Here is a 13,687-nt window from a genome sequence, read left to right on the forward strand (position 1 = left end):
ATGTCTTCCCGTATAGGGTGTCCCATGAGTCCATAATGTTCTGTGAGAGAAAGACTTCTTTAATTTTTTTAATCATGGAGTTGTGCCTCATCTGTTTTTGAGTCAGTTTAAGGTTATTCTGTGGCTGGTGTGCATACATTTCAACATTGAAATCCCCTCCTAATATTATCCTATCTTGTGACCAATGTGTCAGTAGATATGAAATGTGGGAGAAGAATGAGATTTGTGTTTCGTTGGGTGCATATATATTGCATAGAGTAATATGTTTGTCTCTGAGCCTCCCTTCCACTATTAGGTATCTTCCTTCTGGGTCACTAGTCATTTCCTCCATCACAAACCCTAGGGATCTATGTATTAGAATCGACACCCCTCTCTTTTTTTTGTCCGTAGTTGAGTGGTAATATTGTGTAAAGCACTTTGTCCAGTATTTTGGGATCACGTCTTTAGTGAAGTGGGTCTCTTGCATAAATATTATGTTAGCTCTAAGTCGCAAGTATTGAGTCAGTGCAGTCCTTCTTTTAGGGTCTGTGTTGAGGCCCCTCACATTGTGTGAAATTAAATGTATGTCACCCGTCATTACTTACAGTTTGGTGTCGGGGGCTCACCCCTCTGGATCCGCCACCTCATTGATCTTTTCCTTTCTCTCCTAGGGCTGATAGATATATCACATTTCGTTCTCTCTATCCCCCCCTTGAGCTTCTCATATACCTTGGATAAATGATATAGACAATCAAAAGCAAGCATATACATTGACAGGGTACATATTAATCTTAGTTCAGCATTTCCTGCGTCTTTTTTGAAGACAGTACAAATAATATAAAACAAGTTTCTTTCACAGTTTCTAACTACATGTAAAAGAAAAACCATAAAAATAGAAACAAGAACTCCTCCTTCATCCTCTCCTCCCCCTCTCCCTGTAGAAATTATAATGTTAATAGATTATTTTCCCACTGCTATTAGAAAGTCTTTGGTCATAGTGAATGTTCGTCCCTTACTCAGATAATCTATATCTTGGGTCCCCTTTAACTTATTTTTGACAAGCCCGATCTGACCAGGCAAATAGTTACCAGTTTAAGTATCCTAAAAGTCAATTTGGATTGCAATCTATTACTTCTCGGATTTGTGGATTCTCACGTCTGTATTCTGTATCAAAGCATCATGTCATAGCCCTTTTCTTTGCAACCCTTGTCCATTTTTGTCTTTGCGATTGTTTCAAACCAGTGGATGGCTGTGGTCTGTCTTCTGTCTGCTCTGGTTGTGGTAGTTCAGGAGTTTCCAAATTGAGTTTATTGCAAATCAGTGGTATCTCTGACGGTTCTCTGAGGCTCATTGCTTTACCATTGTGTGAGATGTGTAGGTTAAAGGGGAACCCCCATCTATATCTGATCTGATGTTTGACGTAAGAGGTCTTAGACAGCTTCTTCGCTGCAGTGTCTTGACACATAGATCCTGGTAGAATTGGATCACCGATCCTTGAAATTTGAATGTGGGGTTCTTCCTTGCTGCTGTCAGGACTTCTTCTTTTTCTGGAAATCTAGAGAATTTAACCACCACATCTCTTGTTGGAGCCTCTCCCTTTGGTTTGGCTCGTAATGCTCTGTGTGCTCTTTCTAGTTGGAATTTTCCTTCCTCTGTTTCGCCTGTAATAGCTTGAAAGAGCTGGTATAGATAGATATTTAGTTCCTCTGTTGAGATAGATTCTGGGATTCCTTTTAAACGCAGATTACATCTGCGACTTCTGTTTTCCAGATCTTCTAATTTGTCCTGTAATTCATTGATCTCCTGCTGTTGTGTAGATATCTGTTGGGTAACATTAGTAAGATCTTCTGCTACTGAGGTTTCAGCTTCCTCCAGGGCCACTACTCTAGAGCCCAGATCTGTGACATCTTGTTTTATTTCAGTTAAACTGTTAGTTACTGTATTCTGGAATGCATCGAATTTATCCCAAAGTTTCTCAAAGTTTTTATTAATATCCTTTTTAGATACAAGGGTTCTCAGGTCTGCTTTTGTTACAGGGATAGAGTCATCTTCCTGCATCTGTGAATCTGATTCAGAGTCTATATCTTCCTCTGTGGCATTAATTGTTGATTCTAACATTTTATCTTTAATAGGTTTAAAGAACAAGGCAGCTGCTGGTGTTTTAGTTCCCTGAGAGGATTTAGTTTGTTTTCTGGCTGTCATAGTAACAATGAGAGATCAGAGCCAAGCAGATAGAGGTTATATTATAAAAAATAGCGATTTGTACATAACCATTTAATCTTGTATAGTCCCTTTTCATTGAGGATATATGCGTGATATGTTTCTTTATCTTGGTATTGTAATAATTAGACTTTTTCTACCAGAATTCAAGTGTTCTTATTAATAGTTATTGCAGACAGAGAATCCCATACACTCACATCGTTTTATGGCTATTGTTGGCTATTATATTTTCATTTTTACCTTGCTGTTATTTTCCTCATAGCCCTGAATTATCAGCATCGCCACTTTCTAATGTTAGTATGGTGCTTTGAGTTGGATGATCTTTATTTCCCTATATGCTTAGCCTCAGCAACTCAATAAGTCAGAGTAGTATCCCCTATTTTTGATAGCTTTATCAGGGTTACATCAGAGCATTTGTAGCTTATTCATTTAGCAGACATCTTACTTCCTTTTCTGTATCTTGGGCCCTGATTTTATGTTTAATACGTTATGCAGTATATTAGCCGCATTATCATGGTACCCCAAACCTCCGTTTACAGCAAAGTGTTTTATATTATGTCCGGATGGCTTATCCCCTCTAACCTTACATGTCTCTGACCGTGTTCGATCAGCTTGTTACCTGCGTCAGCCTTCCAGCCTGTATTACAAGTTCCCTTTGCGGCTTCCCGTCTCTTACATTGGCCGTTTTTCTCGGTGCTGCTTACTTGTCTGTCAGGTGAGGGTCCGTTGCTAAACACCGCTGAGTTGTTGAACTCCTCTGCGAGTCTCTGGCTGTCTTTCAGGGTCCGTCGGCTCCGTTAGTTGATGGACCTCGTGGTCAAGATGGCGGATGTCTCTGCATGATCCTCTATCTATTTGCAGATTGCCGCTATGTCTCACTTTCAGAGTCGCTGCCTTCCTTCTCCGATCAGTCAGAGTGCCTTCATAAGCTTCCTCACTTGCTTATGGCCAGTTGCTTGCCCGCTGTGGTCATTTGTTTTAGTAGTGGTTAGCGGAGCTCCTCTAATCCGCGACCATCTTTGTTGAGCTCCAAGCTCCGCCCCAAATGAAGTATAATTAAAGGGACACTGAAGTCAAAATGAAACTTTCATGATTCAGATAGAGGATGCAAATTTAAACAACTTTTCAATTTACTTCCATTAGCAAAATGTGCACAGTCTTTTTATATTCACACTTTTTGAGTTACCAGCTTCTACTGAGCATGTGCAAGAATTCATAGACTATACATATATGCATTTGTGATTGGCTGATGGCTATCACATGATACCGGGGAAGTGGAAATAGACATAACTTAAAAATTTGTCAGACAAAAATCTAGTACTCTATTTGAAGTTCAGACTAAGTGCTATTGTATTGTCTTTTTATCATGCATTGTTGTTAATGCAAATCTACTGTGTTTACTGGTACTTTAATCAAATAAATGACAAGTGTTGATGTGCAGTATACATTTTCACTAAGAGCTCCTATCACCATCAGGACTGCCTTAAGTGAAAAGAAACCCATAGTGAAACCAAAATCTCCTGATAAGAGCAGACCAGATGAGAAGGACCGTGACAAATCTCCTACTAAGAAGCAAGAAAGTAAGTTCCCATCCTTGTTCAGTGTGGTTATTGCAAATTAATCAGATCTTTATTATGATGTATTAGTACTGTGGTTCACGGTCCTCCTACTTGAGGGGACACCATCATTTGTTAAGAAGCAGTCTGCAAAAGTGAACCATAACTTCCTCTCATAGTAAATCAAGTATTTTCATAGTAAAATGTAGACCAATTGTGTGGTGCTATTTGTTCAAATTACCATATTTCTTATGTCACAATGAATCAGTGTTATGAATGTTTTACTTTTTAAAGGCAAATTAAACCCATTTTTTTTTTCTTTCATGATTCAGATAGAGCTTACATTTTAAAACAACTTTTCAATTTATTTTAAAGGTCAGTCAACACCAGACTTTTTGTTGTTTTAAAAGATAGATAATCCCTTAATTACCCATTCCTTAGTTTTAATAATACACGTTCTGCAGACTGCCCCCTTATTTCATTTCTTTTGACAGGCTTGCATTTTAGCCAATCAGTGCTCACTCCTCAGTAAATTCACTTGCATGAGCTCAATGTTATCTATATGAAACACATGAACGAACGCCCTCTAGTGGTGAAAAACTGTCAAATGCATTTAAGGTCTAAGAAATTAGCATATGAACCTCCTAGGTTTAGCTTTCAACTAAGAATACCAATAGAACAAAGCCAAATTGGTGATTAAAGTAAATTGGAAAGTTGTTTAAAAGCACATGCCCTATTCGAATCATTAAAGTTTTTTTGGACTTGACTGTCCCTTTAATGTTCAAATTTGCTTCATTCTCTTGAAATCCTTTATTAAAGGAGCAGCAGAGCACTACTAGGAGTTAGCTGAATACATAAGATGAGCCAGTGACCAGAGTCATATATGTGCTGCCTACAGTGATCAGCTAGCTCCCACTAGTACTCCAGAGAATATATAGATATGCTTTTAACAAATAATGAAGTAAATTGAAAAGTTTAAAATTGCATGTGTGCTATTTGATCTGGGTTTCTTTCATGTAATTAGCAAGAGTCCATGAGCTAGTGACGTATGGGATATACATTCCTACCAGCAGGGGCAAAGTTTCCCAAACCTCAAAATGCCTATAAATACACCCCTCACGACACCCACAAATCAGTTTTACAAACTTTGCCTCCTGTGGAGGTGGTGAAGTAAGTTTGTGCTAGATTCTACGTTGATATGCGCTCCGCAGCAGGTTGGAGCCCGGTTTTCCTCTCAGCGTGCAGTGAATGTCAGAGGGATGTGAAGGGAGTATTGCCTATTTGAATTCAATGATCTCCTTCTACGGGGTCTATTTCATAGGTTCTCTGTTATCGGTCGTAGAGATTCATCTCTTACCTCCCTTTTCAGATCGACGATATACTCTTATATATACCATTACCTCTACTGATTCTCATTTCAGTACTGGTTTGGCTTTCTACTACATGTAGATGAGTGTCCTGGGGTAAGTAAGTCTTATTTTCTGTGACACTCTAAGCTATGGTTGGGCACTTTTATATAAAAGTTCTAAATATATGTGTTTAAACATTTATTTGCCTTGATTCAGGATGTTCAACGTTCCTTATTTTCAGACAGTCAGTTTCATATTTGGGATAATGCATATGAATAATTCAATAAAATTTGACTTTTTTTCCTGTGGGCTGTTAGGCTCGCGGGGGCTGAAAATGCTTCATTTTATTGCGTCATTCTTGGCACAAAAATTTTCTTGTCATTTCCGGCGTCATACGTGTCGCCGGAAGTTGCGTCATTTTTTTGACGTTTTTGCGCCAAAAAAATGTCGGCGTTACCGGATGTGGCGCCATTTTTGACGCCAAAAGCATTTAGGCGCCAAATAATGTGGGCGGCTTTTTTTGGCGCTAAAAAATTCGAGCGTCATTGTTGTCTCCACAATATTTAAGTCTCATTATTTATTGCTTCTGGTTGCTAGAAGCTTGTTCATTGGCATTTTTTTCCCATTCCTGAAACTGTCATTTAAGGAATTTGATCAATTTTGCTTTATATGTTGTTTTTTCTATTACATATTGCAAGATGTCTCAAATGGACTCTGAATCAGAAGCCCCTTTTGGAAAAACGCTTAAAGGGACACTGTACCCAAAAAATTTCTTTCGTGATTCAGATTGAGCATGAAATTTTAAGCAACTTTCTAATTTACTCCTATTATCAAATTTTCTTCATTCTCTTGATATATTTATTTGAAATGCAAGAATGTAAGTTTAGATGCCGGCCCATTTTTGGTGAACAACCTGGGTTGTCCTTGCTGATTGGTGGATAAATCCATCCACCAATAAAAAAGTGCTGTCCAGAGTACTAAAACCAAAAAAAAAGCTTAGATGCCTTCTTTTTCAAATAATGATAGCAAGAGAACGAAGAAAAATTGATAATAGGAGTAAATTAGAAAGTTGCTTAAAATTGCATGCTCTTTCTGAATTACAGAAGAAAAAATTTGGGTACAGTGTCCCTTTAACTGAGTTTCAGTTCTACCAAAGCTAAGTTCATTTATTTTAAATGTTATAAATGTTTATCTTTAGCTATGGTTTGTAATAAGATATTATGTTATACTTTTACATGCGGAATCCATTAGTATTTATGCTTTATATATTTTCTTTTCTTACAAGAAATATTTAGAAGACTTATAAGAAATATTTTTCTGATTCTATGTTAAAGGCTTTGTCTGACTTCGTGCCTTCTAATAAAATTTTTAGGTCTTTTTCACTTCTTTTTTAATTATTGAAGTTTCAAATGACCAACAACATACTGATTTATCCTTCTCTGATGATGTTTTTTTTTCAGAAATTTTCTTCATCAGATATTGACACTAACAAATCTACTTTTTTATTATTTTTCAATTATTAAAGTACATTTGTTCTTTGTTGAAAAGGTGTTGATTATTTTGGATATTAAGGTAACTAGTTCTTTAAGACTAGCTGACATTATTTCTGCCTATTTATTTCTTTAGAGGTTTTCTTTCCAATTCCCTATACTAGGGAATGGAATAGGCTGAGAATTTTCTTTTATTCCTTCTTCAAAGGTTTTAAACTATATTCTTTGCCAGCAGTTAAATTCAATTTGGAGGGTTCTCCAATTTATTGGGGCTATCTCTAATTCTACTAATTATGCTATTGTTTCTATAGCAAAATAGTATTTATTTTCCTTTAGATAGTTGTATCTTATTTATGGAAAATTATTTAGTTTCAGGTACTTTTCTTGGTCCTGTGATTTATTTGGATATTGCAATTGCTTCATTTTCTCTGTTTACTTTAAGATCAAGTATCAGATTATGATTTATTTTAGCATTGTTAAAGGGACAACATTTACTAGACTAGGTGTTGTTGCATTTGTCTTGTTGTTTTGCATTTATTGATTATGCAAGTCCACTGTATTGGCTGGGCCTTTAAACCGGACTATCATGCTAAAAATTTCATTTGTGTCTTCATTTTATTGAATATTTTCGCAAATGAAGGTTAATCTATGTCTTTAGCTTTTTTAGCTAGAAGAATTTTGTGATTTAAAAAAAAAAAAAAAAAATCCATATTTCCTTTGTTCTAAGATAATCAATTATTTGTTTTATAATTGGATTCAATTCTTAACTGTTACTCTGGGCTTCAAGGTTGAGTTCTAAGACTAAAACTTTAAGCTTATACTAGTTTGGTTGTTCTTATTAAGGAACTAATTCCTGGGTTCTTTCCCAAGTAACATGTCTATAATTGGAGTTCGAAATCAGCTCCCTAATTTTGCGATGCATGTGCCGTATTCCAGCTTGGCTGGTAAGGGGCAGGTTAAGGCTTCTTTGAAATTTATTTTTGTCCAAATTTCTTTGATTTTATTCCAGCAAGGCTAACACTTTCTTTAACTGTGTTTCTGTCCTATATATTTTGGGTACTGTTGAAGCATGGCTGGGCACCCATGGGGTTCAAGCGCTGCTCAGACCTGGAATCTTCTGGGGTATTTATTCCAGTTTCTTTTGAGGAACCGGGTTTTGGAGTTTTATTCAAACTATTTTGCCTTTTTATGGTCTTTGATAGCATTATTTGTTTTCATTAGATACAATAAATGCATATTTTCATTTTTCTGTTTTCATTCATATTATTTTCTGAGGATGCGGAATCTCATATGATTCACTTACTCTTCAGGACATAGTTAGAGGATCTTCTTTTCTAAAACTCTTGATCCCTCACACAAGAAGGGTCACCTTTTTTTAGGTTTCCAGATAGTTTGTGTCACTGTCCTTGTCTCTATCAGACAAGGGATAATGTTATTGGGTTCCGTCTATCGGTACCTTTAGTCTCTATTATTTCCTTCAGTTGCTATATATGCATAGAAGTTTTAGGTCTTATGGCCACAGCATTGGATTCAATTCCCTTTGCTCATTTTCTCTAGAAAGAACCTTTTCAGTCTTTTATAAGTGTTGTTTCTTCAAGAACATGGTTGGAGGATCAATTTACCAAAAAGTTCGTTTGATTCCTCAGACAAGGGTAACCTTTTTAGGTTTCCTGATGGATTCAGTGTTCTTGATTCTGTCTCTGACGGACAAGAGGCGTCTGAAATTGGTTTCAGCTTATCGAAACCTTCAGTCTCAATCATTCCCTTCGGTAGCCTTATGCATGGAAATTCTAGGTCTTATGTCTGCTGCATTGGATGCGATTCCCTTTGCTCGTTTTCACATGCGACCTCTTCAGCTCTGTATGCTGAACCAGTGGTGCAGGGATTATACAAAGATATCTCAATTAATATTTTTAAAACCGATTGTTCGACACTCTCTGACGTGGTGGACAGTTCACCATCGTTTAGTTCAGGGGGCTTCTTTTTGTTCCTCCAACCTAGACTGTGATCTCAACAAATGCAAATCTGACAGGTTGGGGAGCTGTATGGGGGGTTTCTGACAGCACAAGGGGTTTGGGAATCTCAGGAGGTGAGATTACCAATCAACATTTTTGGAACTCCGTGAAATTTTCAGAGCTCTTCGGTCATGGCCTCTTCTAAAGAGAGAGTCGTTCATTTGTTTCTAGACGGACGATGTCACTACCGTGGCATATGTCAATCATCAAGGAGGAACTCACAGTCCTCTGGCTATGAAAGAAGTCTCTCGAATACTTGTATGGGCGGAATCCAGCTCCTGTCTAATTTCTGCGGTTCATATCCCAGGTATAGACAATTGGGAAGCGGATTATCTCAGTCGCCAAACACTACATCCGGGCGAATGGTTTCTTCACCCAGAGGTATTTCTTCAGATTGTTCAAATATGGGGACTTCCAGAAATAGATCTGATGGCTTCTCATCTAAACAAGAAGCTTCCCAGGTATCTGTCCAGATCCAGGGATCCTCAGGCGGAAGTAGTGGATGCATTGTCACTTCCTTGGAAGTATCATCCTGCTTATATCTTTCCGCCTATAGTTCTTTTTCCAAGATTCTAAGGAACGTTCGTTTATTCTGCTGGTGGCTCCAGCATGGCCTCACAGGTTTTGGTATGCGGATCTTGTCCGGATGGCCTCTTGCCAACCGTGGACTCTTCCGTTAAGACCAGACCTTCTATCGCAAGGTCCTTTTTTCCATCAGCTTCTCAAATCCTTAAATTTAAAGGTATGGAGATTGAACGCTTGATTCTTAGTCAAAGAGGTTTCTCTGACTCTGTGATTAATACTATGTTACAGGCTCGTAAATCTGTATCTAGGAAGATATATTATAGAGTCTGGAAGACTTACATACACTTTTAGAATTCCGAGATTTTTACAGTTTCTTCAGGATGGTTTGGATATAGGTTTGTCTGCAAGTTCCTTGAAAGGACAAATCTCTGCTCTTTCTGTTCTTTTTCACAGAAAGATTGCTAATCTTCCTGATATTCATTGTTTTGTACAAGCTTTGGTTCGTATAAAACCTGTCATTAAGTCAATTTCTCCTCCTTGGAGTTTGAATTTGGTTCTGGGGGCTCTTCAAGCTCCTCCATTTGAACCTATGCATTCATTGGACATTAAATCACTTTCTTGGAAAGTTTTGTTTCTTTTTGCCATCTCTTCTGCTAGAAGAGTTTCTGAATTCTCTGCTCTTTCTTGTGAGTCTCCTTTTCTGATTTTTCATCAGGATAAGGCAGTGTTGCGAACTTCTTTTCAATTCTTACCTAAGGTTGTGAATTCTAACAACATTAGTAGAGAAATTGTGGTTCCTTCATTATGTCCTAATCCTAAGAATTCTAAGGAGAAATCATTGCATTCTTTGGATGTAGTTAGAGCTTTGAAATATTATGTTGAAGCTACTAAGAATTTCCGAAAGACTTCTAGTCTTTTTGTTATCTTTTCTGGTTCTAGGAAAGGTCAGAAGGCCTCTGCCATTTCTTTGGCATCTTGGTTGAAATCTTTAATTCATCATGCTTATGTCGAGTCGGGTAAAACTCCGCCTCAAAGGATTACAGCTCATTCTACTTGGTCAGTTTCTACTTCCTGGGCGTTTAGGAATGAAGCTTCTGTTGATCAGATTTGCAAAGCAGCAACTTGGTCTTCTTTGCATACTTTTACTAAATTCTACCATTTTGATGTGTTTTCTTCTTCTGAAGCAGTTTTTGGTAGAAAAGTACTTCAGGCAGCTGTTTCAGTTTGATTCTTCTGCTTATAATTTCAGTTTTTTTTCATTATAAGATTTAAACTTTATTTTGGGTGTGGATTATTTTCAGCGGAATTGGCTGTCTTTATTTTATCCCTCCCTCTCTAGTGACTCTTGCGTGGAAAGATCCACATCTTGGGTAGTCATTATCCCATACGTCACTAGCTCATGGACTCTTGCTAATTACATGAAAGAAAACATAATTTATGTAAGAACTTACCTGATAAATTCATTTCTTTAATATTAGCAAGAGTCCATGAGGCCCACCCTTTTTTTGTGGTGGTTATGATTTTTTTGTATAAAGCACAATTATTCCAATTCCTTATTTTTTATGCTTTCGCACTTTTTTCTTATCACCCCACTTCTTGGCTATACGTTAAACTGATTTGTGGGTGTGGTGAGGGGTGTATTTATAGGCATTTTGAGGTTTGGGAAACTTTGCCCCTCCTGGTAGGAATGTATATCCCATACGTCACTAGCTCATGGACTCTTGCTAATATGAAAGAAATGAATTTATCAGGTAAGTTCTTACATAAATTATGTTTTTTGCTATTTGATTCAAGAATGTTTAATTTTGACTCTACTCTCCCTTTAAATCGGTAAATAATTATTACAGGGGTAGCCTCAGTTTCAAGTTTTACATAACTGACTCTAGATAACTGTGTTTAAGCCCCACAAAGGAGTTAAACCCATAGTGAAAGTGGTTCAGTAGGTGCAAGCTTTGCAACTCCCAAGCAATGACACATCCAACCATTAGTGAGGTCATGTAGCTGCCCCTTCTAAATTTGCTGACTTGCCGTGTCCTCCTTATTAGTTGCAAGGAATTTACCTATGTGTTTAACTCAGTGGTTAACTAGCTTGCTTATATTTAGTCACTACCCAGAATATTAATTAAATGTTCGTCTTTTTTTTTTTTTTTTTTTGACATAATAAAAAAATACATTTGGTTAGCATTTAATTTTTATTTATTTATTTTACATATGATTACTTTATTTTTTAGTCTTTTATACTGTTCGGTTAACCCATTACTCTATGGCTGAGTGCTACAGGATCCCAGTACTAATAGCTGTTTATGTTGTCTTTCAGTTCCAGAGGAGAAATATTTGACACTGGAAGGATTCCACAGATTTGTAGTCGATAGAGCTAAACAAGACATTCGTAGTATTTGGAGAGCAGTTTTGGCTTGCGGTTATGATCTTCACTTTGAAAGGTATGGACATTGATTTATTACTTGCTTGCTTTGTCACGTATTCGCTTTAAAGACCACTTTAATTGCACTTCTATGCACAATTTAATGAGACTTTCCTAGACTTTTCAGCATGTGCGCGTGCCTGGGGATATCACCACACTTCCCTGTTCATGGTTCTTTTCAACCAGCAAACCTATATCTGATGAAGAGGCGCCTATAATTTCCTCAGTACAGTTTTTATCTGGCTTTACTATGCAGCAGAGTGTACAGTACCAGTGATTTTAAAAGGATTTATTGTGTTCTACAAAGTTGTATCAGTTTAGTAAACACTGATAGCCCCAGTGCAGCTGTTAACTTCTGTAAATTATGAAAGGGTAAAATTACAAAAGATCTTCGTTCATGCAAACACTTGTCAAATACAAGATGTTGAAAATAAAATTTAAAAACTTGATACACCAATCCCTTGTTAACTCTCAGCTGCTAGACCGGACTTTCTGTTTAAGAAAACACATCATGTCTCTTACTTAGGTGTGCTTGCATTGATACCCGGCATGCTCAGAAATCCAGCAGGAAGTGGAACCTAGAAATGGATGTTGCCCTGGTCCAGTATATTAACCGCCTTTGCCGTCACCTTGCAATTACTCCAGCTCGGCTGCACCCCCATGAAGTCTATCTTGATTCTGCAGATACTGCTGACCCTAGAGTTTCCTGCCTGTTGAGTAAGTAAATTGTAACTCCTCAACAAAACTGTGCAGGCTAACAGAACAAATTGTTATTATTATTCTTAACAAATGATCATTCTATTTATTCATATAATTCACTATTACCATTAAATATAAATCTCTGTATGTATATATATATATGTGTGTGTGTGTGTGTGTATATATGTATATATATATATATATATATATATATATATATATATATATATATATATGTACATTGTGACGGATACCCCGGCTACCCCGACAGGGTAGCTCCGCCAAAGGGGTCCTGCTTCCTCCCTGCCGACTGCAGCTATGTAGCTGGCAAGTGACCACTGCCTGTAGCCACCCCTGATGCCCGACAGCATCAGTATTCAGGGTCCCACCCTGTGGCAGACTCCAGCTACCCAGACTAGGTAGCTCTGCCAGAGTGTCCTTCCCCGGGAACAGGCTGCTATGTAGCCCAGGAAAGTGATTTTAGCAGGAGCCCACCCAAATAACTAGACAGACTAGCCTTCAGGTGAAACAAGAACTGATTTTATTGTAAAACATACACTCATTTTATACACAGAGCTCATCTTGATAACACAAAGGACAATCCCACAATTTTCCTGCCATTCCCGCCCCTCCATATAGCCCGGCACCTCCATAGGAGCCACAGTCTCACATAATCCCCAATACTTAGGGGTGGCGGTTTCGGGTGCTTCCAGGGTGCCTTTGAAAGCTCTCGGTCCCCAGATGCCACAGTTAAAAAATCAGCATGATTCGTTTCTGGGGACCGGAGTTACAGTCCGTTGAAGTTATGGGGATAGGGGTGTCCAAAACCACCGGTTCCCAAAGGAGCTCCCCTCTGGTAATTCCCCCACCTCTTGTCCTCCCTAGGGGCTACTAATCCCCAAAAGAGCGGAGCTCTGAGGCACATGGTTGCTGGAGCGACGAGGGGTAAATTTAGTGGGTGTCCTGCTGTCCTGTGGCCGACCGGGAGTTCCATGAGCCTGTACAGCCTGAGAGGGGTTAGGCGGGTGTCCGTTGTGAGGCGGCCGACCGAGAGTTCTAGGAGCCCGGCCAGCCTAGGAGGGTTTTCCTGGTCATACAGCAGCTCTTTTCTAAACAAGTTTGGAACACAAAACCATGCAACCAAAAGCTTCCAGAGATTGTGGATGCTCTGAGGAGCCCAAAACCACTGGGAAACAGGGGTGAGGTTGTAGGGGGGTGGGGGGTAGCCTTAGCCGTCTGGTATCCGTGACATCTCCCCCCCCCCCCCCTCCAGTTCGGCCGGGTCGGCCTGGGGCTGTCCGATGGTGGCCCTCCACTTCTCGGTTCCTGGGCGAGGTTATCCCATCTCTCCTGAGCTTGGGGCATCCTAGGGGGTTCCTGCTGACGTTTATACTCTGCGCCCTGGGCGCAGGGATAGTCACATAAGGCAACG

At 38.7% G+C, this 13,687-nt stretch overlaps 1 protein-coding gene across 1 annotated transcript in view; it reads left to right on the plus strand.

Moving 5' to 3' along the window:
• Positions 1–13,687, plus strand: part of HECTD4 (HECT domain E3 ubiquitin protein ligase 4) — a 666,929-nt gene that overhangs the window by 579,642 nt on the left and 73,600 nt on the right. The window contains exons 61-63 of the mRNA XM_053699752.1: positions 3,676–3,779; positions 11,452–11,575; positions 12,083–12,273. Coding sequence (XP_053555727.1) covers positions 3,676–3,779; positions 11,452–11,575; positions 12,083–12,273 — 419 coding nt within the window. The remainder of the gene's footprint in view (positions 1–3,675; positions 3,780–11,451; positions 11,576–12,082; positions 12,274–13,687) is intronic.

This window comes from Bombina bombina, chromosome 2, assembly GCF_027579735.1.
Source record: "Bombina bombina isolate aBomBom1 chromosome 2, aBomBom1.pri, whole genome shotgun sequence".
Taxonomy (NCBI): domain Eukaryota; kingdom Metazoa; phylum Chordata; class Amphibia; order Anura; family Bombinatoridae; genus Bombina; species Bombina bombina.